Source organism: Camelus bactrianus, chromosome 9 (genome assembly GCF_048773025.1).
Source record: "Camelus bactrianus isolate YW-2024 breed Bactrian camel chromosome 9, ASM4877302v1, whole genome shotgun sequence".
Classification (NCBI taxonomy): Eukaryota; Metazoa; Chordata; class Mammalia; order Artiodactyla; family Camelidae; genus Camelus; species Camelus bactrianus.
In genome coordinates this window covers 11,038,862-11,066,757 of record NC_133547.1, presented here as the reverse complement: position 1 = coordinate 11,066,757, position 27,896 = coordinate 11,038,862, and the positions used below count along the sequence as shown (strand labels likewise).

Sequence of the window (27,896 nt, the reverse complement as noted above, 5' to 3'; positions counted from 1 at the left end):
TGGGCTCCGGCCGGTGGTGGGCGGAGGCAGGGGGGGGAGCCAGGGGCGGGGAAAGGGTTGCCCGAAGTCTGGGAGGGAGAGAAGGAGGCAAAGGAGGCAGGGGAGCAGGGAAGGCGGCCGCTGAGCAGAGCCGGCAAGGGGCCCCCCTGCCGTGCCAGGCGGGCAGTGCCAAATCCAGGGAGCCCGGAGTTGGGGGGAGGGCCGAGGGCCGGGGACAACCCGGCCCTGCCCCCTCCCCCGCGGGGTGCCCAGCAACTTCTGAGGAAAGTTTGGCATTGATTGCTCGGTGCCCCGAGGATGGGCAGGGTCCTGCTGGCCTGGTGCTGGGCGCTGTGCTACTGGGGGTGTGTGGCCCCCAAGGGTGAGTGATGGGGGGCCCTGTGGGGCAGGACCACCGGTGGAGGGGCTGGGACAGGAAGGAGAGGAGGGGGATGGATGGCAGGTGTTTTGGGAGGGGGTGGTGAGTCCTGGGCTGGCTCAAGGAGTTTCCTTGGGACGACAGAGAGGGAGACAGGGACACAGAGACAAGCCCAGAGAGGCCAGGAAAGAAAAAGGGACAGGAGAGAGGAACAGAAGGACAAGAAACAGAAACTAGGAGAGTCAGAGACGGGAAGAGATGGACACAGAGAGACAGACAGACAGGAGAAGCTGAGGGCAAGGGTAGGGGCTGGACTTGAGTTGGGGGCCTTGGGGAGAGGGGCTGAGCTGGGGGCTGCCCGGAAAGGAACCTTCTGGAAAGGAGCCCTAAGTCAGGCAGAGGGATGGGGAGGGCTCCGGAGCCCTAGGGGAAAACCCTGGCCACTGTCACCCCCCACCCTCCTTTCCCCCTCGCTGCTGGTCTGTGTGTGCTCCGCCTCTGGGGCTGGGGGCTTTGGCTCTGCCTCCAACCCTGCCATCTCTGTGGGTCTCCATTTCTCTCTCTCCCTCCCCCTGTCTCTGTCTTTCTCTCTCCCCGCTCTCTAGGGGTCTCTGTCAGTGTCTCTGCCTGTGTGTCTCTGTTTCTCTGCCTCTCTCTGTTTTCCTCTGCGTGTCTCTCCCCACTTTTTCCCGTCTGGGCGGGAAGTGGGGGGGTCTCCATCTCTCATTCTTTGTCTCTCCAGGTCTCTGTTCCTTTCTGTCTGCCTTTCTCTGGTTTCTCTCTCTGTCTCTCCTTTCCTGTTTCTCTCCCCTCTCCCTCTCATCCCTTTTTGTTCCCCACCATCCACCAGTCTGATCTGTCAAGCCTCTAGAGACCCTGGGGGAGGACAGGGGAGGGGAGCAGTCCGGCCGGGCAGTCAGGGCGTGGGAGGCTGCCAGGCCCCGGGGCCTCCTTCCCAACAGACGGCGAAGGATGGAGGCCGGACCCAGTCCCCTGGGAAGGCTCCCATCCTCTCCTCAAAGTCTCCACCCTCCACCCCCCACTGAGGTCACTCTACAACTATGTGGGCCTAAGGGCCTGGCGGGGTCCTGGCAGCCGTGGGCAGGCGGGAGAGGTGGAACTGAGGCGTCAGAGGGAAGCCCGGGTTCCTAAGCTAACTCTTCCCCACCTCCCTGCAGGTGTACAGGCTGAGGTGCACCCCTTTGTGGGGAGTCCGGGGAACATCACTGGTGCCCGAGGACTCATGGGGGCCCTTCGGTGTGAGCTCCAGGTTCAGGGGGAGCCCCCCGAGGTGACCTGGCTTCGGGATGGACAGGTTCTGGAGCTGGCCGACAGCACCCAGACCCAGGTGCCCCTGGGCGAAGACGGGCAGGATGACTGGAAAGTGGTCAGCCAACTCAGGTGCCCAGCCTCCCCAACCAGCCACGACCCACATCTCTTCTGACCCCCCACCCCCCACCTCCATCACATGGCGGGGTCAAAAGTCACTTGCAGGAGCCCAACCTGGGTTGGACCCCAGGGTGGCCATCCCGTGGCTTTCAGCCTGTGATGTAACCCTGGCTTTCACTTTCCTCTTCTGTAAAGTGAGTTAATAACACTTCCCACCGCTTAGCTCTTATGAGTTTCCAGTCCAGACCCCTCCCTTTTTCAGTTCTAATGACCCTCTCCCTGTGTCCAGCTCTGACCCTGAACCTCTCCGGCCCTCCTCTTGCCCCCTCAGAATCTCATCCCTGCAGCTCTCGGACGCGGGATGGTACCAGTGTTCCGTGGTCCTGGAAGGAAAGACCTTCGTGTCCCAGCCTGGCTACGTTGGGCTGGAGGGTGAGCCCTGGCCTCAAAGGTCATGGGAAGGCAAGAACCCTGAAGGGTCAGAGGGTGCTGGAGGATTCAGGGTGTCCACTGGGGACACGCAGTCGAGGAATGTCAGAGATCTTGGGGGGGGGGTCAGGCAGCTGGAGAGTCTATAAATTATTGGGGCAGGCCTGGGTGGGATTGTATGTTTGAGGGGAAAAGATATCTTGATTGTTGTCAGATGTCCCGGGGTCAGACGTGGTTGGGGCAGGACATCTGGGGATCAGATAAGGGATCAGAGGCACAATTTAAGCTTCTCCCCCGCTCCTGGGGGCCCCGCTTTTCTCACTGGTAGAGTAGAATAAGGAGTAAGACATTCCAGCAAAGAGACATGAGAGGCTCAGGTATCCTAAGGGTTAGACGTTGGAGTGGGAATCAGACATCAGGACCCTGTGCACTGGGGCTAGAGGTGTCCCGAGGGTCAGACAGAGGGATCAAAGACCCTGCAGCCTACAACTTCCCAGAGGTGAGTCAGACTCCCGGGGGCTCAGAGGGACTCCAGCCTCCACCACCGCCCCTGCCCCCAGGCCTGCCTTACTTCCTGGAGGAGCCTGAGGACAGGACTGTGGTCGCCAATACTCCCTTCAGCCTGAGCTGCCAGGCCCAGGGGCCCCCAGAGCCCGTGGACTTGCTCTGGCTCCAGGATGCTGTCCCGCTGTCCCCAGGTGTGGACCACGGCCCCCAGCACACGCTCCGTGTTCCAGGTGAGTGAGGGGACGTGGCCACCTCAGTGCAGAGGACCAGACCGGATGGAAGGGTCTGCTCGTCCCTCTGTCCTTGTCTGTCTGTCTCTCTCTGTCTCTGAGTCTTTCTGTTTTTTCCTGTCTCTGAGTATCTCTGTCTCTGCACCTCTGTCCCGTCTCTCTCATTTCTCTCTGCCTGCTTTCTCTGTCTCTTTCTGTCTCTCTCTTCTCTATCTCTCTGTTTTTCTGTGTGTGTGTGGGGGGGGGTCTGTCTCCCTGTCCCTCTGTCTCTCTGCTTTTTCTCCTTCCACTCACCCCAGCCTCTCTGAATAGAATTCTTTGTCCTGGGTTTCCTCTGAGCTGCTCTGTGGCCAAGTGTGTGTGGGCCTGATGCCCCTTTGTCAGCCCTTGACCCCAGGCTGGGCACCGGAACCAGCTGTGCCTTCCTCTCCTCCACCTCCTTACAGAGGTGACCCAGGATGGAGAGAGACAGGACAGGGAGATCTGAGTGACAGGAGAAACCCTCCCAGCCTCAGTGGGATCATCCCCTTCTGCACCACATAGATGGGGCAGGACCTGGCTTGGGGTCACTCAGCGGTCAGAGGCAGAGTTGGGGGACCCTGGGCACAGGGGCTTCCCCTCACTGAGGAAAGAGAGACAGAGGAACACAGATCGGGGAGGCTGAGTCAGTCAGAGGCAAGAGGCTAGACATTGGAGGCATCAGCTTCCAGCATCCCCAACCTGCTGCCCCCATCTGCTGGCATCCGGAGGGGACTCCTGACTGAGGGTCTCATAGGGTGGAAGGAGGTGCCCACATTCCCAGCATTCTGGGGGCCCTGAGTATGCAAGGAAGCAGTGGTGACCATGCCGGCCTCCAGAGCGGTGACTCAGGCCCACGGCTCTGGGACCTGAGTCAGCCTGGCAGGACCCTGGAGGGGGAGGGAGATGGTTCCCCCACCCATCCCAGGAAGAGGGAGAAATGGGGGGAGGCACAGGTGTGGAGGGTCTGTGTCTGTATTAGCCCGTGGCAGAGCCATCAGGCAGGGTCTTTGTGTGGGTCTCAGTGTAGGGGGGCGGGATGGGAGGGTCTGGGTGTGTCTCTGGATCTGTGTCTCAGTGGTTCTGTCAGCATCAACCCCTTTGTATGAGGGTGTGCCTTAGTGAGGGCCAGCTTGTGTGTGTGTATGGGTGTGTGTGTGTGTGTGTGAGAGAGAGAGAGAGAGTAGGTATGTTTCTGTTGGCTTGGGTGTGTTTGGGTCTTTATGACATGTTTCTGTAAGTTTCTCAGGGGCTGTCAATGTGTGTGTGTGTGTGTGTGTGTGTGTGTGTGTGTGTGTGTGTGTGATCCACAGGAGGCAGTAACAAAACCCTCGTCTGTCTGGTCTCCTGGTGTATCAGCCCCACCCCAATTGCCTCTTGGTGGAGAACCTGGGGGTTTGGGGTGCTTACTAGCCAGTGTATAGGTGTGTGTCTGTGCTGCGTATGGACATGTGGCAGTGTCTCCACCTTGTGTGCCTGCAGCAGCCCAGTGTGTCTATGCAAGTGTGTGTTTCTGTATCCATCTGCATCTTGAAGAATGTGTCTGAAGCAACCTAGTGTGTCCAGCTGTGTTCTGAAGGTTTCGCTGTGTTCGTGTGGAGCAAGTCAACGTCAGCCTTATGTGTGTCCTGGTGTGTATCTGTTCCTCCACTTCAAACCCCAGCGTATGTCTGCTGCTTGGTGGGTGTATCTCAATCTGCAGGGAAGTTTGTGTTTGTCAGCTTCAGCCTAGGTTTATACAGTGCTGCTAGCTGTTTGTAGTCAATGTGTGCTCCTTTGTGTGTTTATATTAGTGTATGTGTGTGTCTGTGTGTGTGCGTGTCAGTGTCAGCCCAGTGTGTGTACATGTAAGACAGTGAGTGTGTAATGCGTCAATGCGTGTTTGCCACAGCATCAGTCCTGTGTGTAGCTTTAGTGAGTGCTGCCCTATTTTAGTTTGGGGCCAATAACGGCCTCTGTGTGTCGTGTTGATTCACTGTGCGTGTGGAGGAATTCACTGTGGGTGCTGTGTCAAGGAATTTCGTCCGTTTGTGTCTGCCCCTCCAGGATCTGACTCAGGGCGTGTCCCTTCTCTCCTTCCATCCAGTCCATTCCCTCGGAAAAAGCAAAATGCGCTCAGGGGTGGGGGAAGGCGGAGCAGGGTGCAGAGGGGGAGAGGGACGGGACATCTGGAAAGCACATCTGGAGTCGGGCGGCTTGGGTCATGGAGGAAGAGCCCCGCCGGAGGGAAGGGGTCCCAGGCCCCTTCGTAGGTGTCCGTCCCCCCTCCACCCACCCCCCCCCCCCCGCAAGGTGCACGCCGCTTGGGCCAGGGAAGGGGGATCCCGGCCCGGCCGGAAGTGCCAGAGCGGGAGGGGGCGCCCTGGTGACTCACGCGGGGGCAGGAATGCTGCGGTCGGAACGGGAACGGGACCGGGACCGGCTCCAGAACCCCCTCCCGCCCCAGGGCTCCTCCGGCGGCGGGCAGCGCCAGCTCCGCGCGGTGACCCTGCCGGGCCCCCACGTGCCAGGTGGCTGGACGGGACCCAGCCCCCCCCTACCCCGGACAGCCGCCCGCGGGCTGGCCTGTCCCTCCCCGGGGCCGCGGGGGCTGCGGCCGGGCACCTGACCTTGGCTGGGAACTGTCGCCCGGGCAGCGGAGCCCAGGAGCTCCCCTGCCCACCCCCTTCCGGCCTCGGCCGGCCGCCTTGCCCTCCTTCCACTCCCTCTGCTGACGGAGAAAAGGAAACTTTGTGTCTGCGTGTAGCCGGGTAGCCGGGGGTGGTAGGAACACAGCACCCGCGCAGAACAAACGCAGGAGACACACACACAAGGGGACAGCATCCACAGTCACACGAGGCCGCAAACACACCCGCACAGGAACACGGACAGACGGACGCAGATCTGCAGTCCACATACAGACTAAAGCCTCGGTCCTTCCCACACCCTGGCACCCAGATGTTGTGTGTGCGCGCCTGTTTCTGTGTGTGACTGTGTGTGTTGTATAGCTCTCTGTGTTGTGTATCTGTGTGTGTCTGCATCTCTTATGTTTTTCTCTTGTACGTGCCTTTGTGTGCGTGTATGTGTGTCTGTCTGTGTCCCCGCCACCACCACACTGGGGTGGGGAGGCAGTCCACCCCCAGACACTCAAAAACAGTTACTCAAGACCCATACACGAACTCACCTACCCATAGAATGACACGTTCACGTTCCTACGTACACACCGATAAACGCTCATAAGTACACTCATGTGTCCACACAAATTCATCCACTCATGCTACAAACGTTTATGGAGCACCTACTGTGTACCAGGCCATTTCTGGCCCCGAGGGGGATACAGCAGGGAACAAAACGGACAGAAACCGATGCCCTGGGAGCTGACATGCTGGTGGAGTTGACACACGGGATGAGGGCCACAAGACTGTCAAGTACACTGTGGTGAGAGGAGTACATAGGGAAGAGGCTGGAGACGGAGGGGAGGTTCCCATTTCCACCAAGGTGGTCAGGGGCAGAGTGATTGGAACAAATTGGAGTAACAGATGTGAAGGAGGGCTGGAGGAAGCCACGTGGACATCTGTGAGTGTGCTGTTCCAAGCAGAGGGAATGGAAGTGCAAAGTTCCCGAGGTGGAAAGTGTGTTTGGTGTTTGGTACGTTCCAGAGACACCAGGGGGCCAGTGGGGCTGGAATGAATGAGTGAGTGAGTGAAGGGGAGAGGCGTTGGGAGCAGCTGAGCTTATAAATGAACAGACACCTCGACATCCACCCCACATGAGGGCCTGTTTCTTAAGTGTGTGTCTGTTACGTGTATATGCCTCTATGTGTGTCTCTGTGGCTCAGGGTGATTGTGTCTGGGTTTGTGAGTGTATGTGAGTGTCTATGTCTGCGTATGTGTCTGTTTGTCTGAGTATGTGGGTTTCTGTGTGTCTGTGTGTATAACTGTGTGTTGGTGCTGGTGTGGGTCTGGTGTGTCTATGTATATGTGTGTGTTTGAGCATGTATGTGTTTCTCTGCATGTGTGTGTGCCTGTGTGTGTCTGTGTATGTGGTTCTGAGTGTGAGTGTGTGTCTATGGATGTGTGTCTCTCTCTGGGCTGTTAGCTGGCCTTGTGTTTGGGGACGGAGGCCTGTGTTCCCAATGCCCTGCCTCTCCTTCTCACACTCTCCCTTCAAGGCGGTGCCCATGGGGCTGGACTGACCCTGTCGGGGAAGCGTGGTAGGGGGTTGCCCAGCATGGCACGGGAACCCCTCCCTCCCTCTCTGACACTGGGCCCCTCCCTTATGCCTCCCAGGCCTGAACAAGACTGCTTCTTTCTCTTGTGAAGCCCATAACGCCAAAGGGGTCACCACATCCCGAACGGCCACCATCACAGGTGACAGAAGAGGGAGCTGGGGAGCTGGGTGTCTGAGGTTGTGGGGTTTGGGTCAAAGGTCAGAGCTAGGGTAGAGGGCAGAGTGGGGAGCTTTGGGCAAAAGCCCCCCAGGGTCAGTCTCTCCCCTCATCTGTCCACAGTGCTCCCCCAGCGGCCCCGCGACCTCCACCTGCTTGCCAGCCAGCCGACAGAGCTGGAGGTGGCTTGGACCCCAGGCCTGAGCGGCATCTACCCCCTCACCCACTGCACCCTGCAGGTGAGACCTCAGACTTTCCTCGCCTGGATCTCAGCCCTCTTTCCATTCACAGCCACAAGCCCCATCCTCTCCCTGGGAAACCGGCCCCTCCCAGCCATTCGTGTGTTGAGAGGCAGTGGAGCCTCCAGTTAAGCCAGATGTCCTAGATTCAAATCCTAGCTCTGCCAGCTGCTGGCTGCATGAGCTCGGGCAGGTGACTTAACCTCCTTGAGTCTCAGTTCTCTCATCTATAAAATGGGCATAATGGTAGTACCTACCTGGTAGCCTGGCTGTGGGAATTCAATGAGTGAATGCAATGAGTATCCGGGACTTAGGACATATGTAATAGACTTAGCTGCTTTCATTTTTTTTTAGTGTTAATGATATTGACTCTAGCTGGAATGGGAACCATGAGACAGCAGGGCCCCGAGCCATCTCTGTCTTCACTGGGTACCCACAGCCCTGGGCTTCTCCGTCCCAGCCCTGAAGCACCCTGGGTTGTCTCTGTCTGGGAGTGAGTCTGTCTCCCCACTGGACTGTGAGCTCTAGGAGGGCAGGGCTGGGCTGGTTCAGCCACCACTGGGTCCCCATTATGGCCCAGCCCAAGGCCAGACATTGAGGAGGGAATGTTTGCTGGAAGAACACCTGACAGTTTGAGATGGACTGGACCCAGCCTTCGACACTGAAGTTGCTCCTAGTCTCAAGTAAGAAAAACCAACCCCCACACATCTCTGAATACAAAGTCCAGTTCTGGCCTGAAGTTTTCTGAGGTTTGGAAGTTTAAATGAGGACGGGACAGGGCCTGTGAAGGAGATGACAGTAACTAATAATGACCAACTCTGAGTGCCAGCTGTGTGCTAGGCTTCATGTTACAGCTTTGCACACACTCCCTCAAGTGTTTGTGAAATAGGGTCTGTGGATACGCCCATTTTCTGGATGAAGAAACGCAGACTCAGAGTAATTAAACGGCTTGCCCAAGGTCGCAGCCAGGAAATGGCAGAGATGGGATTCGAACCCCTGTATCACGAAACCCAAAGGCCCCCCCACCTCCTTAAAGACTGTTTAGAGCCAGTGCTTGATGAAACAGAAGCCCTGTCCTGGAGACAACTCATTCACTTGTCATTTTAACCCCAGAAACTAGCATCTGTTAATCTTCCCATTTTCAAGGTAAGGAACTGAGGCCCAGAGAGGGGGAAGTGACCAGCCCTCCTCAATGGCTAAAAAGGACAAAACCTATTCAATTCCAGAGGCTGGGCTGATTTGGGGAGACCTCAAATGCCGGGTCAGACTCCAGCTGTACCCCCCAACCCACATCCATCCAGTGTCTGCCAGAAAGCAGAAGTGTGTCCTCTTCCCTCTCCGGGTCTCACTTCCTGCTGTTCATGGGCTTGGGGCTAAGGGTTCAAATGAGAGGGTTACAGCCATCCTATGGAAAAGAGAAAAGAGAAGTGGGAGTGGGTAGGGGGCGGCTGACTGTCTGCACTCGTGTCCCCTCTTTCCTGGCAGAGGTTCCCCTTCCTGTCTGTCGCTGTGGGTCAGAGAGCAGGCTTGGAGACAGCCTCCCCCAGCCTCCTACCAACCATCTGCTCATCACCTCCCCAGGTCTTGTGGTGGTGTCATCTCCCCACGTGGGGGCTGTGTGACTTTGGGCAAGCTGCTGAACCTCTCTGTGCCTCTGTTTTCTCATCTGCAAAATGGGACTAGAAAAAAGAAATTGACCCCATAGGGTGGTGATAAAAAGTCAATGAGGTCATCCAGGAATGTGTTTGGCAAGCTGCTTGGTACACAGTTGGCCCTCAAATGTCAGCTGTTGACAGGATGTGCCCACCCGTTTACGTGCATCGTGTCATTAAACCTCACAGTTTGATAGGTAAGGTCTCTTGGAAGACCATTTTCCAGAGATGACAACTGAGACTCAGAAGTTTAAGACACTCAATCTGGTCCCTCAGCAAACAATATCCAAGCCAAGACTTGGACCCAAGGAATCTGGCTTCAGAGTCTTAAGCAGTAAACTCCTTCATAACACACTGTGCGGTGTAGTTGGGTCTCCTGGGTGTTCCCCAGGGTGAAGGCAGCAATCCTGAGCTGTGTGGCTGTGTGTTGGGGGACTGTGACGGATTTGTGCTTCTGTGGGGAAGGGCTGTACAGACGTCTTCCTCCACTGTGGCCCCTGCCATCCTGATGGTGCCAGTCCTGGGGACCAGGTGGGTGTACCAGCCTGTGTCACTGTGCAGGGTGTGCCAAGTTTGACACTCGTTGCCAGACAAGCTCGCACATACGAAGCAGTTAATGACAAACACTCAATAGGCATAGACACTTCTACAGTCTTACAAGCATCAGTCTACTTAACCCTGCGAAGTAGGGTAACACTGTTGTCATCCCATTTTACGATGAGAAAACTGAAGCACAGAACTAGGGAGTAGTAGAGGCTGGTTTTGAAGTCCAGATCCAATATCTGTGCTTTTCAGCACTAAGCTGCATTGTCTCTCTGGACAGAAGTGTTGTTACTATTGCTGATGTCCTTATATGGACATTCTTATCGTCAGTAGGGCAAAGGTTTTGAAGACAGGATGGGGTTCAGGTCCCAGCTTCATCAGTGACAAGCTGGTGTCCTTGGGTGAGCAATTCCATCTCTCCAAGCCTCAGTGTCCTCATCTGTGTAACAGGGATAAACACAGCACATACTTACAATGCACAGCTGAGGTGAGGGTCAAATGAGTTCAGATTTGTAAAAGGCTTTTCTTTTCTTTTTTGATTAATATGTAACATAAATAATGTGCATAATTTTTGGTGCACACCTAGATTGTTTAACCAACGTGACCAGCCTTCAAATCAAGACGCAGGCACTTCCTAGCTCCCTGGGAGGCTCCGTCAGCCCCTAGAGATGCTCACTCTTCTGACTTCTATTGTAGGACATTGCTTTTGCCTGTGGTCGAATGTCATTGTCATTATTGTTGATGCTGATCGCCTGCCATGCGCTGTGCAACTGTCCTACATTTAATCTTTAAGCAGCCCTGGAGGGCATTTGCTCCTCTAAGCTCCCATTTTCCAGATGAGGAAACTGAGGCTCGGAGAGAGAATGTCTTGTCAGAGGTGCCTTTTGCGAGTGATGACAGAGCCACATCGTGCAGCTGGGTGGTCTCCTTGCTTTGCAAATGCAGGTGCCTATGTTGCACTAACCTGGATTTGTCTCACGCACACACACACAGACACACACCCTGGCAAAGTTGTGTCATTATACCAGGTTCATCACCATCGAGAGTTGTGTGACCACCTCTAGTGACTGCCACCGTGTTTTCGTGCCCCCTCCCTCTCCCCAGGCTGTGCTGTCAGACGATGGGGTGGGCACCTGGCTGGGAGAGCCAGACCCCCCTGAGGAACCCCTCACCTTACAAGCATCCGTTCCCCCTCACCAACTTCGGCTGGGAAGCCTTCATCCTCACACCCCTTATCACATCCGGGTGGCGTGTGTCAGTAGCCAGGGCCCCTCACCCTGGACCCACTGGCTTCCCGTGGAGACACCAGAGGGAGGTAAGAAGGGGCTGGTGGTGGGGAGGCGTTGCTCACCGCCCTGCCGAACTTTGCTTCCATCAGTGTCACCCCCAGCATCTCCTCTCACCCATTTACCCAACGTGGCTTAAATCACCTTCCCATCCAATCCCTGACTCCTCAGCAAGGCCCACTGGCTCCTCTCCCAGACCTCCTCCCTGTGCATCTGCTCATGGGAGGCCTGCGCGAGTGGCCCACGTGCGTGCCCTTCGTACCCTGCTCCCACTTCCTGGGAACAGGGGACGGGGGTCAGGAAGAGGTGGGGATGCCAGCTTCCCCTCTCGCCTGTCCTCCAGTGCCCTTGGGCCCTCCGGAGAACGTCAGCGCCATGCGGAATGGGAGCCAAGCCCTTGTGCGTTGGCAGGAGCCAAGGGCACCCCTGCAGGGCACCCTGTTAGGGTACCGACTGGCCTATCGAGGCCAGGACACCCCTGAGGTGGGTGCTGCTGGCTGGGTTGGGGCAGAGCGGCTGTGGAGGAGGGAGACAGGAGGAGAAGACAGGGCAGACTCAGACAGTTGTGCAGGTTGGGCGCGATCACACTGCGCCCAGGAGAGCACATTCTGGGGAGGTTAAACGGGTCCAGGAGAGGGTTATAAGTCATTGTACAGAGTGTTTCAATAGCCTTATACATTTACTATGATGATTTTACAGCAGATAATTGTATAGCATCTTGAGGAAGGGGTGGCTCCTCCTAATTTGCACAAAAGTACTGTCTGAACGAAAGCTAGCGAGTGGGACCCCTGTGGGGGAGAAATGGGGTGAGAGAGAGGGTTGGGAGTGAGAAGAGGGTGGAGCAATGAGGGTGAAAAGTTGAGAATTCCATTCTTCAACAAAAGTACTGCATTCCACGCGCTATGCTCAGACTGAGGGCATGGCGGTGAGTAAGACAAGGTGCCTGGCCCGGTGGAGCTGGTACTTCAGTGTGCGTGGGGATGGAGAGTGGAGATGAAAGGACCGGCCGCGGGGGGAGAGACAAAGAGTAGGAAGCGGTAGAGGATAAGAGGCTGGAGGTGAGGAGACGGCTGTGAGAAAGATGGGGAGTTGAGGCTGAGGGTGCAGCTTAAGAGTTAGGGGCCTGGGGCTCTACTCTCATGCCCCGTCTGGACGTCCTAGGTGCTAATGGACATAGGGCTAAAGCGAGAGGTGACCCTGGAGCTGCGGGGGGACGGGGCTGTGCCCAACCTGACGGTGTGTGTGGCAGCCTACACCGCTGCTGGGGACGGACCCTGGAGCCTCCCTGTGCCCCTGGAGCCCTGGCGCCCAGGTAACTCCAAAGCTGTGCTCAGCCCCCTTCAGCCTACCCACAGGGACCTTGTCTCTCTCAGACGCCCGTGACTTGCTCCCTGGACCTTTCAGTGTTACCCAAGTCTACGCTTTGTTCCTACGTGGAACATTACTGAGAGCTTCACTCCCTCACCCGTGTCTCATCAGTCTTGCCCTCTCTGAGCTTGTCCTCCCCCTGTCCTTTCTCCTCACAGGACAAGGACAGCCAGTCCACCATCTGGGTAAGGGCTTTTGCACCCCCTCTTCTCCCTTCCTTCCCTCAGTGCTCAGGGAGGACCCCATCACCACACGTACTCTTTGTACATCCCTTTCATGTTTCTCAGACTCATCACTCTAATCCTCTGCTTCTTGGGTTTGTGTGGCCTTTGATGGAGGAGTCTGGAATGGCCCAGTGCATTGTAGGTACTCAGTGAATGGTGGATGGATGGATGGAAGGATGGATGGATGAATGGATGGATGAGTGGATGGATAAATGGATGAGTAGATGGGTGGATGAATGAATAAGTGGGTGGGTGGATGGATGGATAAATGGACAGACAGATGAGTTTGCCCCTCACATCCATCCTTCTCAAATATTTCTCCAACAATTCTCAAACATTCCTCTTACACCCATTGTACCCTCCTGTTTCTAGTACAGCCCACCTCTTGTAATTCAACCTTCTATCCTGAGATATTCCTTCCATGCCTCCCTGCATTTCTCTGCATATCCTTTCTGCACTGATCCCACCTTCCTTTCACATTCATCCCATTATAACCCTTCTTCCTCACACATGACTCCCAAACCCATTGCACACCCACACTGCTCATTCACAAACTCTGTAGACTTTTTACACACTCACCATACATCCCACATTGCAAAGCACTGAGAAACTTTCAGTCCACACTATCCCACATTCTGCAACTCTCCTTGCACACTCGCCTGACACTCCTTACATGTTATCCCTCCGCCCCAGCCAATTCTAACCCAAGCCCGCTTTCTGCACACACCCACACCAAACCCCTGGTGCACTCAGCACATACCAATCCTCCATTCCTTACACTCCCACTTCCACCTTTTTGCACACCCTTTCCACTCATCCCTTGTGCCTCATTTTCCCTTCCCACATCTTTTGCATGCTCATTGCACACTCCTCTCACACTGAAATTACATCCTTACAAATCAGTGCTTCCTCTTGTATCCAGTACCCCTTGAATACCCACATACCCCAAATTTCTCCAACACCCATCCGACACTCTGAGCACACTTCTTTGCATGCCATGCCCTTTTGCACATTTATTTCATTCTCATCCCTCGCTTTGTGAAGACCCTTCGTAGTATTCACACATGCCTCAAAAATATAACCTGGCCGTTTGTCCCTTGAGCCTCACACTCCTTGCATGCTCACCACACATGCTTCCTGCCCCCATCCTCTGTGCGTGCACCCTCTCCCTACTCATCTGTCTTCCACACCCAAGTCTGCCTTCCTTGCACAGTCATCACGCATATCACTCACCCTTATACCACTTAAGATTTACTCACAACCATTTCACTCTCATCCAGCCTTCCTTGCAAACTCGTAGCCCATCCCGCACACGTCTCTCACTCCTATCCCACACTCCTTCCACACTCATCACACACTCCCCAGGTACCCAGCCACTCTTAACTCACTGCACTCATCCAACAAGTTTCACGCTTCTCCTTTAATGTACGCTCACGTCCCATCCATTGCCTGCCCTGTGCAGCCCAGCCCAGTCTCCCCAAAGATGGGACTGTAGCCATTACATGCCTCATCAAATACACCCACATCTACCTCCCTGCGACATCACCCTCTTGGGGGCCAGGGAGCTGGAACCAAGACCTCAACCTTGACCTGTCCCACTACCCCCTGACAGTGAGTGAACCCCCAGCCCCTGCCTTCTCGTGGCCCTGGTGGTATGTACTGCTGGGAGCACTTGTGGCCGCTGCCTGTGTCCTCATCTTGGCCATGTTCCTCGTCCACCGGCGGAAGAAAGAGACCCGCTATGGGTGAGCTGGGACCCCGTGGGGAGGGAGGCCAGCGTGGGCTGGGATGGAGAGGCTGGCAGTAGGGAGACCATGAGGAGGCTGGTGCAAGAGGAAAGATTACCAAGAATCAGAACGAGGGCAGGGGTCTGGGGAGTGAACGGAAGGCGGAAGGCAGCAGTGCGAGACAGGCTCAGCAGACCGCGGAGGAGAGGGCAGGCAGGCCTGCGGTTTGAGATGGTGCTCGCTTTCACTGCTGGTGGAAGGAGGGCGTTCCACATCATTCTGCCCTATCCTCATCTCCTCTCTATTCCCCGCTAGAGAGGTGTTTGAACCAACAGTGGAAAGGGGCGAGCTGGTGGTCAGGTACCGTGTTCGCAAGTCCTACAGTCGTCGGACCACTGAAGCCACCTGTAAGTGAACGTCATGCCTCCGTGCTTTGGTTTGGGATAAGCAGTATAGAGATTTGGGCCTGCTGGGCTGGTGCAGATGCAGAACCCAAAAGTTTCTGAAGGCCTTGGAATACTAGGGTGTTAGAACCAACCACAGACCCTAAGAGCAAGAGAATTGTGGAACCACACACAACCTTAGAGAATCTTAGACACAGTAAATCTTAGAAAGACCAAAACTCAGAGCCATAGGATCTTAGAACAGTGTAATGATGCTGGTGATAAAGATGATGATGATGACAATAAAGAAGACGACAATGAGCTGTGTAGGGTGCTGATGATGACAGTCAACCCTAGCACTTCCCAAGTGACAGGTGCTATTCTGAGTGCGCCACACATGTCACTTAATCCTCACAACCTCCCAATGAGGCAGGCATGTTATCCATCCCACTTCATGTGTAAGGAAGTTGTGGCACAGGGTGGTTAAGTAACTTGCTCAAGGCCACACAGCTTGTAACTTGGAAAGTGGGGATTCAAATCCAGGCAGTTTCCCTTTAAGGTCCATCCTCTTAACCGCTTCTTGGAATTATAGAATGTTAGAGAAGCAGAAGATCTTGGCTGAAGAATTATAGGCTCAGTGCTGTAGACTCTTAGGATCTTGAAAGTCATAGAATCTTAGCACCATAAACTCTCAGTTAGAGGATTATAGTGTTCTGGAGGTTCCTAGCTAAGGAGGGACCTCAGAGGCCACCCAGTCAAATCTCTTCATCTCTCCAGTTGGGAAAACAAATCCAGAAAGAAAAGGGATAGAGATCTCATCCTAGCTCACAATGAGAAGACTGCCAGGGCCCCAGGGAGATATGAGAAGGGGCTGGGAAAGCCATTTATTGACGAGGGGAAGGAAGCGGAAGTGAGGAGGTCACAGCGATCGAACAGAGTAACACACAGCAGCAGTTCTCAAAGTGTGATCTGAGTCCCCGGGGGTCCCCGAGGCCTTAGCAGGGGGTCCAGGAGGTCAAAACTATTTTCATAATAATTCCAAGATGTTATTTGCCCTTTTGTACTCTCATTCTCTCACACGCACTCCGTGGAGTTTTCCAGAGGCTTCCTAATGTGTGATGATGTCATCAGTCTGTTGGTGGGTGGAACATGGGCTTGTATCTGGGAAACCTATCCATTTTCATTTTTTAAATTTCCAGTTTATTACTTATTTATTTTTCTGGGGGGGGTAATTAGGTTTAATTCTTAACTTATTCATTTTTAATGGAGGTGCTGGGTTTTGAACCCAGGACCTTGTGCATGCTAAGCATGCGCTCTACCACTGAGCTATATCCTCCCCCTTTTTTAAAGGAGGATACCTAGTATGTATAAGGATTCTATTTTTTTTAATTTTTTTTAAATTTTGGGAGGGGGAAGGTAATTAGGTTTTTGTTTACTTACTTTCTTATTGAACCCAGTACCTCATGCATGCTAGGCATGTACTCTACCACTGAGCTATCCCCTCCCTGCTATTTTTTTTTTAGTACAATTTCTGATTGTGTAGGTAAAAGGACTTGGAGATGCCGGGGATCGAACCCGGGGCCTCATACATGCGAAGCATGCGCTCTACCACTGAGCTACATCCCCGTCCTCCGTTTTTGTTTTGAGTAGAGCAAATGTTGGTGTATATATAACCCACAGAAAAGAAAGCTCTTTTCAGCCTTCAGTAATTTTAAGAATGTAAAGGGATCTGAGGCCAATAAATTGAAGAAGTATTGCTACACAGGCTGAAAATGAATAAATACAACTACACACAGCAACTCCATGATGGTGGTCTCGCAGACGTTGTGTTGAGTGAAAGAAGCCAGACACAGAAGAGAACATGTTATGTGTTCCATGTTTATAACATGCCCAAACCGAGAAGACTAACCTGTGGGAAGAGAAGTCAGGAAGGTGGCTGCCTCTGAGAGGGCAGGTCACGGTCTGTTCTTGACCTGGGTGCTAGTTACACTGTTGTGTTTGGTTTGTGAAAAGCCACTGAGCTGCTCACTTAGGACTTTTGCAGATTATTCTTCAATAAAAAGTTAAGAAATATTTTTAACAACTGGTGCAGCAGGACCCTAACAAGTCAGGGTGCCCACTGGTGCGAGATTACATGCCAGGCTCTAACCCTCCTGTTACTGCTCAGGGGGAAGACTCAGGGGGTCCAGGGGAGGAGCTAGGGTAGGGGGTAAGGGTTGCTTAGGGCCATAGCTTATTTTGAATGAATGCAGAAGTATTTTAGTATTTTAACAATGGATATACAGGCATACATTGGAGATATGGTGACTTTGATTCCAGACCACCACGATAAAGCAAATAATGCCATAAAGCTGATCACACGCATTTTTGGGTTTCCCAGTGTATATGAAAATTATGTTTACACTGTATTTCAGTCTACTAAGTGTGCAATAGCATTATGTCTTTAAAAACAGGGGTGGGAGAGTATAGCTCAAGTGGTAGAGCACATGCCTAGCATGCATGAGGTCCTGGGTTCAATCCCCAGTACCTCCTCCAAAAATAAAATAAACCAAATACCTCCCCACCTGAAAATTAATTAATTAATTAAAAAACAACGTACATAGCTTAAATTTTTTGAACGGATTTGAGAGTCTGTCTTATTTATTTATATATTTTTTTTATTTTTAGGAGGGAAGTAAGTAGGTTTATTTGTTTATTTACTTTTAATGGAGGTACTGGGGATCGAACCCAGGACCTCATGCGTGCTAAGCATGCGCTCTACCACCTGAGCGACCTCCCCCATAACTTAATTTAAAAATGCTTTCTTTCTTAAAAAAAAAAAAAAAAACACATGCTAACCACCATATGAGCCAATTGTCACAGTAATATCAAAGATCGCTGATCACAGATCACCATAACAAATATAAAAATAATGAAAAGGCTTGAAATATTGGGAGAATTATCCAAATGTGACACAGAGACACAAAGTGAGCAAATGCTGTTGGAAAAATGGGCACCCATAGACTGGCTCAACACAAGTTTGCTGCAAACCTTCAATGCGTAAAAAACATTTCTACGAAGTGCAGTAAAGCAAAGTGCAATAAGGTGAGGCATGCCTATACCCCCATCAGCGAGTGTCGCCCGAATGTCAGCCCTGTTTTCTGTCTCTGTCTACCCTGCCCCACCCCCACCCTCACGCAGTGAACAGCCTAGGCATCAGTGAGGAGCTGAAGGAGAAGCTGCGGGATGTGATGGTGGACCGGCATAAGGTGGCCCTGGGGAAGACCCTGGGGGAAGGTGAGTACCCTCAGCACACACGCACACCCACACACATCTCCCCAAACCATGAAGCCCTTCCCACCCACCCCCAACCACAGGAAATGCAGTCCCCATGGCCCCCCCTGAAGTCACCGTCTTTCTCCGGTCCCCCTCCAGGAGAGTTTGGAGCTGTGATGGAGGGCCAGCTCAACCAAGACGACTCCATCCTCAAGGTGGCTGTGAAGACGATGAAGAGTGAGTCTGTCTATGCACATACATGGGATCCCTGTCCCCTAACCTCACACCCCTTCCCTATGCCCTTCAGGAGGCAGAAGAACAGAAAAAGTACCAGCAAATGCGTCCTACCACAGAGCCTCAGTGCTTCCAGACAGGAAATGGAGTCCATGCCAGGTCCTTCAACAGAAGGAACTTGATATGGGGAGATTACTACAAAGGTGTAGGGAAAGCACAGCAGGGTGCAGAGAAACAACCCAGAGATTAGCAGCAGTATGTTCCTCCAACCCCTAGGCCTGAGCGCAGAGGGAGGAAATGGTGTTAGCAGAGCCCCCAGCCAGGGCCCCTTGGTGGGATTTAGGAATCACAGGGGCTGCTGTGTGGGAACTTGAAACACAAAGGAGACACAGCCACTACCGAGGCAATACTGGAAGCAGAAAGAGAGAGTGAAAGGCCCTGGCCTCTTCCTTCCTCTCATCCACCTGCCAGTCCCCATCGTGCTTCCCATTGGCAAACTCCATTAAGAAACCTTGAGGAAAGGGAGCCTGGGAAATGCAGTTTTCAGGGGCCAGCCCCCTGTGATACATAGCAGAGCAGGGAAAGGTTCAGAATGAGGCCCACCTGGCTTCACCATTTACTAGCTGTGTGATTTCAGGTAAGTGACTATCCGTCTCTGAGCCTCCCATTTCTTAAAGCTCAAAAAGAAGATCCTAACGTCCCTACTTCCTACAGTGTTGTGAGGCAAAGCACTTAATGCTGGTGGTGGCACAGAGTACACACAATTAATATGGACTGCAACCATATTATTTACATCACCAGAGAGGGTGAGAGCTAGTCCAGAGTCACACAGCACAGGAAGTCCAGGGCCACATCCTTTCCACGCAGGGAAGAAGCTTAGAGGGTCAGGATGGAGGTAAGGGAGGAATGGTCCTTTCGGAATTGCAGGGGCTAAAAGCTTGGGTTATGGAATCATCACTCATTTATTCATTCATTATCAAGTGCCTCCTGCGTACCAGGTTATGTTCCCGGCCTGGGTGTGAATCCCAGCTGTGCGGCGCTGGGCAAGTCACTGACTCTATGAGCCAGTATCCCCAGTTGTAAAACGGAGACATTCATACGGATCCCCAGGGCTGTTGGGAGAGTGCTGGGAACTCACACGGACCCCGGAGCCAGGACCCCGGAGCCAGTCGGCCTGGGTTTGAACTCTGCCTATTCCTCTTGCAAGCTGTGTGTGCCTGTAAGCAGGTTCCTTAAACATTCTCTGCCTTGGTTTCCCCATCTTTAAAATGGGGGAAATAATAGAAGCACCTCAGAGGATTAGATGAGTGAATACATATAAAGTGCTAAGTACAGAACCTGGTACTTACTGATCATGCTTGATGAAGAAGATGGTGATGCTGAGGAGGATGACGATGAAGAGGAGGAAGAGGGAAGGAGTCCTCCCTCCCCTCCCCTCCTCCTCATCCACCTTCCTTTCTTCCCCAAGTTGCCATCTGCACAAGGTCGGAGCTGGAGGATTTCCTGAGTGAAGCTGTCTGCATGAAGGAATTCGACCACCCCAACGTCATGAGACTCATCGGTGAGGGAGGGGCTGACTTAAGGTGTCTACAGGCCCCGTGGAGGCCACACCACAGGGGAGACCCCTCCCTCTGGCCCTGGGAAGATGAAACCTCCAGGCTTCCTTTCTCCCCACTCCCTGAGAGTCAGCAAGCTCCCCCCTTCTTCTCTCCCTCAGCTTGGAATGTGACCTCTGACCTTCCCCAGAAATAGCTGAGGTCCCCAGGAGGGCTCGAGAAACATCCCTGGGAACAGTGCTGGAAATGGTTTCTCTGAAGCATGGTCCTTGCCACCAGCGCCCCCGCTCCCCAACAGTCTGGAGGCCCGCTTTGAGCGGGAGGGAAGGACAGAGGTGGGAGAGGGGATGGCTTCCCCTTCCTTCTGCTCAACCCCCATGACGAGGCTGCCTGGGGGGACTCAGGCGTCTGCTTCCAGGGTTCCGAACGGGAGGGCTTCCCAGCACCTGTGGTCATCTTACCTTTCATGAAACACGGAGACCTACACAGTTTCCTTCTCTACTCCCGGCTTGGGGACCAGCCAGTGGTGAGGGCATTTGATTGTCTGGCCCACAAGTTAACGAACAATAAGCAAGTTAACAAATCAATAAGCGAGATAATGTAAGTGCTAGGAAGGAAATAAAGAAGCACGAGTGACAGGGAGGCCATGCAGTTAGTTTGGGTGGACAGGGAAGGTCTCACGGAGGAGGGGACCTTGAAAGAGGAGTCAGCTGGTGGGAGGTGGGGAGATCTGGGAGGAAGCAGTCCTGGCAGAGGGCACAGCGTGGGCAAAGGCTCAGAGAATGGGCACAAGCATGGCTTGTTTTAAGACCGGAAAGTGAGCTCCCGGTTGGAGCATATGTCGAGGGTAAGAACTGTAGGAGATCAAGACAGAGAGGAAGGCAGGAGGCGATGGTGACATGGCGCCATGTGGTAAAGGGGTTGGATTTCATTCTCAGAGCCACGGGAAACCATTGCTGGGCAGAGCTAGGCCCACATGGGAAGGGAGGGAGGTAGAGGGGAGGGATGGATCTCGGGGCCTCTGCTGACCTCATCTCCCTCCTGCCCTGGCCCCCCAGTTCCTGCCCACTCAGATGCTGGTGAAGTTCATGGCAGACATCGCCAGCGGCATGGAGTATCTGAGTACCAAGAGGTTCATCCACCGGGACCTGGCGGCCAGGAACTGCATGTGAGTGTCCAGCCTTCCAGGAATCCCTCTCCTTCAGGGAGCCCCCTCCCTCCTTCCCAGGATGGAAGAGGGGCCCAGGCACACTGGCCCCTCTGGCAGGTCAGAAATCAGGAGTGGTCAGCAAGGAGGTTGGGGAAGGCTTTCTGGAGGAGGTGGGCCCTGAACTGAGATCCTGAAGGAGTATTGGGATGTGAAGAGAAGAGGCCAGAGGGCAGGCTCAGTGGGTAGCGTGAGATGAGCAGAAGGGCAGAGGTGACGATGAGGCTGGTGACATTTAGGCCTCATCTTTGCCCTCCTCCATGCTTAGTGACTCACTTGGGGCTACCTTTGGGGAGGGGCCACATCGAATAAGGAGACCAGACCCCCTGCCAGTGGACAAGCAGAAATTAGGCCAGAACCAGGGCTAATGTGAGGGTGTGTGTTTGTGTGTGTGTACATAGGCTTAGAATACTGGTCTCATTACAATGCTGGACTCAGAAATTGGAGCTAGAGAATCTTCTATAAGATGTGCAAATGTTCACAACTCTTGGGAATATGGAAATTTCTTTATTCCTCTCCCCTTTTTATTTTGAAAATTTCCAGATCTATAGAAAAGGAGAAAGACTTGTGCAACTAACACCCATGCACCCTCCTCCTTGAGATTCTGCCAAATTTCTCCTCCTCTTTCTCTCACCCCTCAACCATTTGAATGCAAATTGCCGAGAGGGTAACTAACACTCCACCCCTAAATCTTCAATAGGTATCTCCTAAAATAAGGACTAGATCACAATTCTGTTATCACACCTAAGAAGATTAACGATCATTCTGTAACTTAACCTACTATCCAATCCATATTCAAATTCTTCCAGCTGTCCTCCAGAATATCTTTTAGGGCTATTTTTTTCCCCTGAGCCAGGATCTGTGAAAGGTTCCCACATTGCATTTGCTTGTTACACCTTTTTGGTCTCTTCTAACCTAGAACAGCCTCCTCCAGCGCCGTCTGGGTATATTTTTGTGGCATATTCTTTTGTAAGAGATCAGGCTGGTTGTCTAGTAGAATGTCCTCTATCTAAGATGTGTCTGTTTCCTCTTGGTTGCATTTGCCTTGTTCCTCTGTTTCCTGTATTTCTTGTTAACTGGAAGGTAGGTCTAAAGGCATGAACAGTCTCAGTCAAAATGGAAGTTCTTTTATTTCTGTAACTTGGGCTGACCCTAGTCAAGTCCCCAGTGTAACAATAACATCGAGAATCAGAGTGGACAGTCTAGTGTCCCGCCTGTGCCATGCTTTCTGTTAAGTTGTTAAAATATTAAAATACTCCCTTACCAGTTGGCAACTGGCCACTACCCCGAGCTTCCCACATTCTCCGTAGACACCAGCTTAGATGCCTGAGCATCACCCATCTCCATTCCCTGCCGCGATCCTTCAGACCCCCCACCCCCGACCTCCAGGGCCCAGGACATTAGGGGCCTCCATGGTCTGTTCTGGTTGGTCAATGCCCAAGTCCACCACTCTGGCTAGAAATCATCAATTCTTAAAAAAATAGAATCCCAGAAACTCAAATGCAAGAATCAGGGAGGCTTCTATTTATATAAAGCACAAAAACAAGCACAAGTAATCTATGCTGTTGGAAGTGGAGATCTTGGTCACCCGGGAAGGGTAATTTCAGGAAGGAAGGACTGGGAACCTTTCTTTCTCATTTTTAAAAAATCGATGTCTAGTTTATGTGCACTAAAGTACACACATCTTATGTGTGCAGTTCAGTGAATGTTTACGTGTCTATAGACCCAGTGAACAACCACCACTAGATCAATATAGAGAACATTTCTAGGCCCCGGCAGGCTCTCTCCTGTCTGTTCCAGCTGCTGCCCGCAAGGGGTGACCACTGTTCTGGACTTTTGTCACCATCAACTTCTGTCACCTGATTTTAAATGTCATATACATGGAATCATGCAATTTTCACTCCGTTGTATCTGGCTTCTGTTGCTTAGCATAATGTTTTTGAGATTAGTCCATGTAAGTATAAGTATATCGTTGTACGTATCAGGAGTTCTTTTTCTTTGCTGTGTGGTATTCCATTGTACAGATTTTCAAGGCTGTTCTGTTTCTTTATCTGGGTGCTGGTTATGTGGGTGTGCATGTGGAAATTCAGTCAGCTGGTCACTTAAGATTTGTGCATGTTTCTGTATAAATATAGTATACTTCAAAGAAACATTTTTTTAAAAACCAGAGAGTCAAGCCCAAGGAGCCTGGGAAGGACCTTAGAATCTGGCAAAAAGCCAGAGATGGGCGGGCCAATAGCAGCCCCTGTCCCACCCACGTTTTACAGTTCACTCCTAGTCTGGGCCAAGGCCAGAGACAGATCCCCATCCCCAAGCAGGACAGCCAGGGCAGGAGATGGAGAGTGAGGGTGGGCTTCCTGGTGGAGGGGGCTGGCGCCGTGACCCTGTTCCTCTTCCCGACCTGGGCAGGCTGAACGAGAACATGTCAGTGTGTGTGGCAGACTTTGGGCTCTCCAAGAAGATCTATAATGGAGACTACTACCGCCAGGGACGCATCGCCAAGATGCCAGTCAAATGGATCGCCATCGAGAGCCTGGCTGACCGCGTGTACACCAGCAAGAGTGACGTGGTACGTGCCCCCCTGGTAGGAGTAGGGAGCAGTGAGAGATCATGGCCTAATCACCTCACATTGCACCGGGGCTCACGGGGACATGAGGGCTTCCCTGTGCAGGGGCCTGTCTACATGGACCACATGTGGCGGGCATCTGTGAATGGTGGTGTGGACACACTGGGGGTATGGGGTTATGTACTGGCCCATGTGTGCGTGGTGACAGGTTGATGATACATGGGACGTGTGGACAGTTTAGGTTAGGAGAACCAGTGGTAAATACTTATCCCTGTGTATAATCAGGGTGTAGAGCCAGCCATGAGACCATGTGTCCACGAGTGTATAAATGTGTGCATGTGTGAGCATCTCTGTGTGCATACAAGTTGTCTCTGTGAGTGTGTACCTGTACCAAAGTATTTCTGTGAATAGCTGTGATGCACCCACAAAGCTCACTGTGTCCACATAAGTGCGGGTGTGCCCATGAACCTGTGTGTTGGGCGGGGGTGTCTTTGTGCAGGAGACACCCTCTAATTCTCTCCCCTCCGCCCCCCACAGTGGTCCTTTGGGGTGACGATGTGGGAGATTGCCACACGGGGCCAAACCCCATATCCAGGAGTGGAGAACAGTGAGATTTACGACTACCTGCGCCAGGGAAACCGCCTGAAGCAGCCCGTGGACTGTCTTGATGGACTGTGAGGACCCTGAGGACACCCTCCCTGCCAATCCTAGATTTCACTCTAAAACCCTGAGCTCCCCACATGGCCCCAGCATATCCAGAACCCTCGAAAACCTGCACAGAATCCCTCAGACTGTTGAGGAACCCCCTGCCCCCTCACCAATGCTCTGCAGGAACATTCTAGCCCATGAAGTATGAATTAGCAAAAGGTGCCCTTTCCTCCTTTGCTTTGTGTGTGGAGTGCAGGCTGGATCCACCCCCACAGCCAGGCATCCGTGTGCAGGAAGTAACTACACGACCTCAGTGGCGGCCCTGCCTCTGAGACCCCCTACTCCTGAGGAATTCTAATTCCTCCCACACTCCCGAGCACCCACACTTCCCCCATGTGCTCTTCCACATCCAGGAGCCTCTGCAAAACCCTTATAATGAGCTTCTCCAAACTCTCAGGTCTCCTCTGTGATGTTCTCAGGATCCTTTCCGGTGGTGCTTATCAAACTTTGCTGTTTCATGAAACACACACACTTTGGGGGTAAAGAGAAACTGTCACTTGGGTCAGAAAGGGACAGCCTGGGGCTTCCAACTCCCCAGGTCCTCCTTGGGAGCTCCAAGAGCTGAGGGGAGTAAGAATAGCTCACATTTCTGTAGAATTTACTAGAAGGCACTGTTTTAGGCGCTTCACATGAATTAACTCATCTGGTCCTCACCCCAGCAGTATGAGGTAGGTTGGCCCCATTATTATTCCCATATGCTGATGATGTAACTGAGGCCCACATAAAGGGCAAATCGTTTGCCAAAGGCTGCATAGCTTATGTATTAGTTATCTGCACCCCAAAATCCAGTAGCTTAAAACAACAAGCATTTATTACCTCACACGGTTTCTGAAGGTCAGGAATCTAGGAACAGCTTAAAAGGGTGATTCTGGATCAGGGTTTCTAATGAAGTTACAGTCAAGATATCAGCCGGGGCTGCAGCCATCCAAAGGTGGGGACTGGAAGATGGAGTTCAAGGTGGCTCACTCCCATGGCTATAAGCAGGAGGCCTCGGTTCCTTGCCACGTGGAGCCCTCCATAGTGCTGCTTGAGTTTCCTCCTGACATGGTGGCCGGCCTCCCCTAGATGAGCATTCCAAAAGATACAGCCAGGAGGAAGTCACAGTAGCTTTTACAGCCTAATCTCAGATGTCACACACACCATCATTGCTGCCAAGTCAGAATCCAGTGACCAAATCCAGCCCACACTAGGGAGGGAAATTAGGCTCCATCTTTTGAAGAGAGGAATGTTAAGGAATTCAAGCATGTATTTTTCAAATTTAATTAATTACTTATTTTATTTTGTTTTTTATTGAAGTGTAGTTAACTTACAATGTTAGTTTCAGGTATACAACAAATACAACAAAGTGATTTGGTTATACACCCGCATACATTTTTTTTTCAGACTCTTTTCCATTATACGTTATTACGAGAAATGGAATATAGTTCCCTGTGTTGAGCACATATTTTAAACCAGCACAGTTTGCAAAGCTTTGATTCCAGAGTCTGTTCTGGGGAGCCACACTGGGAAGCTCCGCCCTAGCAAACCCTCACAAGAACATCCCCCTATATCTAGAGAGGTTTCCCAAGACTCTTTCCAGCTCCTGAGTCTGTTCCAGGAGCCCCCTCAGAAATTCTTGAGAATCCCCAAATCCCCATAGATGCTCACAAACTGCTACAGTTCCCTACACTTCCATGAAATGCCCCCAGTCCCCTGAGGGTCCTAAAGTGCCCCCAAACTCCCAGAATGTTTCCCTTGTGAGCCCCTGCTCAGTCTCCCACCCCTCATTCTGCTGCCTTAGGTATGCCCTGATGTCCCGGTGCTGGGAGCTAAACCCTCGGGACCGGCCAAGTTTTGCAGAGCTGCGGGAAGATCTGGAGAACACGCTGAAGGCCCTGCCCCCGGCCCAGGAGCCTGATGAAATCCTCTATGTCAACATGGATGAAGGTGGGGGTCATCCTGAACCACCTGGAGCTGCTGGAGGAGCTGACCCCCCAACTCAGCCTGACCCGAAGGATTCCTGCAGCTGCCTCACCTCAGCGGAGGTCCATCCTGCTGGACGCTATGTCCTCTGCCCTTCTACAGCCCCCGGCCCCACCCTGCCTCCTGACAGGAGCTCCCCAGCAACCCCAGGGCAGGAGGATGGCGCCTGAGACAGCCTTCCACCTGGGACTCCCTCTCAGGACCCAAGCTAGGCACTGCCACTGGGGGACCCCCCACTTTCCCACTCTAAGCCTTACCCTCAACCGCAACCCTCTCTTCCTGCCTATTCCACTTCCATCCCAGACAGATCCTCTCCCTTTTCCGCACCTTAGTGTCCCCCTGTGTAAAAAGGAAGGGGTTGGGTTGCAATCCCTAAGCTCTTCCCCCCAGGTCTAACATTCCAAGATGCTAGACTCTAAGGTTTAAAGAGTCTAGATTCAGAGGTTCTACGTTTCAAAGATGAGTCTTTGCTTCTAAGGACCTGAAATTCCAAAGTCTCTAATTCTGAAGTGCTGAGGTTCTAGACATGGAAGTTCTATAAAGCCCATATTCTAAGGCTCTGAGATTCTATGGCTCTAGATGTTTCTGGTTCTAAGAATCTTGATAAAGCCTGCAAGATTTTAGGTTCTAAAATGCTAAGATTCTAATTCTAGGATCTAAGGCTCTATGATTCTAGATTTCGTTTTTCTGGAGTTCTGAGACTTTAGGGTGTAAGATTCTAGCTTCGACAATTCTAAAAATTCTATAATTCTAGACACGGAGGTTCTAAGGACTAATGCTCTCAAATTTGATGTTGTAAGCCTCTTCGAGTATAAATCATCTGGCTATTAAGACTCTAGACCATGAGGCTTCAAGATTTGATATTCTCAAATTCTAAGATTCTAATGATGGCCAATTATAGGTTCTAAGGCTTTATGATCCTCGAAACTCTTGTTATGAGATTCTGGATCCTAAATGTCTAAGATTCTAGAATCTGTAATTCAAAGGTTCTAAGAGTCTAAAGATGAAGGTACTAAGGTCTAAAGTTCTAAGATGTGATGTTTTAAGACTTAGTCTAAGAACCTAGAGTCTCTGTGTCTAAGATTCCAGATCATATGCTTCAAGATTCTAGACTATTAAACTCTAAAATTCTAATGTTGTTCTGTTCTGTGTTCCAAGGCACTGTAGATTCTATTGATCCATGATTCTGATCCTCGGCATCTACAGTGTAAGACTCTACAGTTGGTTGTGACTAAACAGATGTCAACGTTCTAATCATTTCTAATTTTGGACACCTTTAAGTTCTATGTTGCATCCTACCTTTCTAGGATTTTAGTTTCGGGTCCAAGAATTCACAATTCTAAATCTTAAGAGTCTGGGTGCTGTAGTTCTTAAGATTCACACGTTGTAAGTTCTACAGGTCTCCGGGTCTAGATTTCCAAGGCACGCTATTCCAAGGTTCTAACCTTACAATATTCTTTGGTGTGACCTTTCCCCCTCTTAGCCACCTCTGCTTCCTCCTCCTGCACGTAGGGGTGTGCCCCCTGAAGCATGTGCAATGCATTAAGGATGCCTCCTTTCCCCAGAGGACAATCCTTTGGGGCCATGCTGCCCCTCTGAGCCAGTCTCTCATGCCCCCTATATGAGTGTGGACTCTGGCACCTCCAAAGGGGCTCAGATTACATAAAACTTTGTAACCGTGCTTCTGTC

At 52.3% G+C, this 27,896-nt stretch overlaps 1 protein-coding gene and 1 non-coding gene across 3 annotated transcripts; one reads left to right on the top strand and one right to left on the bottom strand.

Moving 5' to 3' along the window:
- The first annotated feature begins 38 nt into the window (after window positions 1–38).
- Window positions 39–27,888, top strand: AXL (AXL receptor tyrosine kinase). 2 transcript variants are annotated; one of them, XM_010947291.3, is made up of 20 exons: window positions 40–361; window positions 1,537–1,759; window positions 2,079–2,179; window positions 2,737–2,913; window positions 7,200–7,280; window positions 7,421–7,536; window positions 10,836–11,046; window positions 11,361–11,500; window positions 12,179–12,329; window positions 12,544–12,570; window positions 14,222–14,354; window positions 14,652–14,743; window positions 17,900–17,995; window positions 18,134–18,211; window positions 19,677–19,769; window positions 20,169–20,290; window positions 20,823–20,932; window positions 23,381–23,540; window positions 24,075–24,211; window positions 26,026–27,888. In XM_010947291.3, exons 1-20 carry the CDS (start codon window positions 298–300, stop codon window positions 26,375–26,377), a joined length of 2,664 nt encoding a protein of 887 aa, XP_010945593.2. In that variant the 5' UTR covers window positions 40–297; the 3' UTR covers window positions 26,378–27,888. The 2 variants fall into 2 exon arrangements, with proteins under 2 accessions (XP_010945594.2, XP_010945593.2); XM_010947292.3 differs by lacking the exon at window positions 12,544–12,570 and having other exon boundaries at window positions 39–361.
- On the bottom strand, window positions 16,274–16,345 carry TRNAA-CGC (transfer RNA alanine (anticodon CGC)). The gene has a single exon. It is a non-coding gene; the product is annotated as a tRNA-Ala (tRNA).
- Window positions 27,889–27,896: the final 8 nt, after the last annotated feature.

Bases quoted from the DNA above. Each gene is read 5' to 3' on its own strand.
- AXL (XM_010947291.3), top strand. From the start codon at position 298: ATGGGCAGGGTCCTGCTGGCCTGGTGCTGGGCGCTGTGCTACTGGGGG. The intron at 18,212-19,676 runs GTGAGTCTGTCT...TTCTTCCCCAAG, and splicing joins GGCTGTGAAGACGATGAAGA to TTGCCATCTGCACAAGGTCG. The intron at 24,212-26,025 runs GTGAGGACCCTG...CTGCTGCCTTAG, and splicing joins GTGGACTGTCTTGATGGACT to GTATGCCCTGATGTCCCGGT.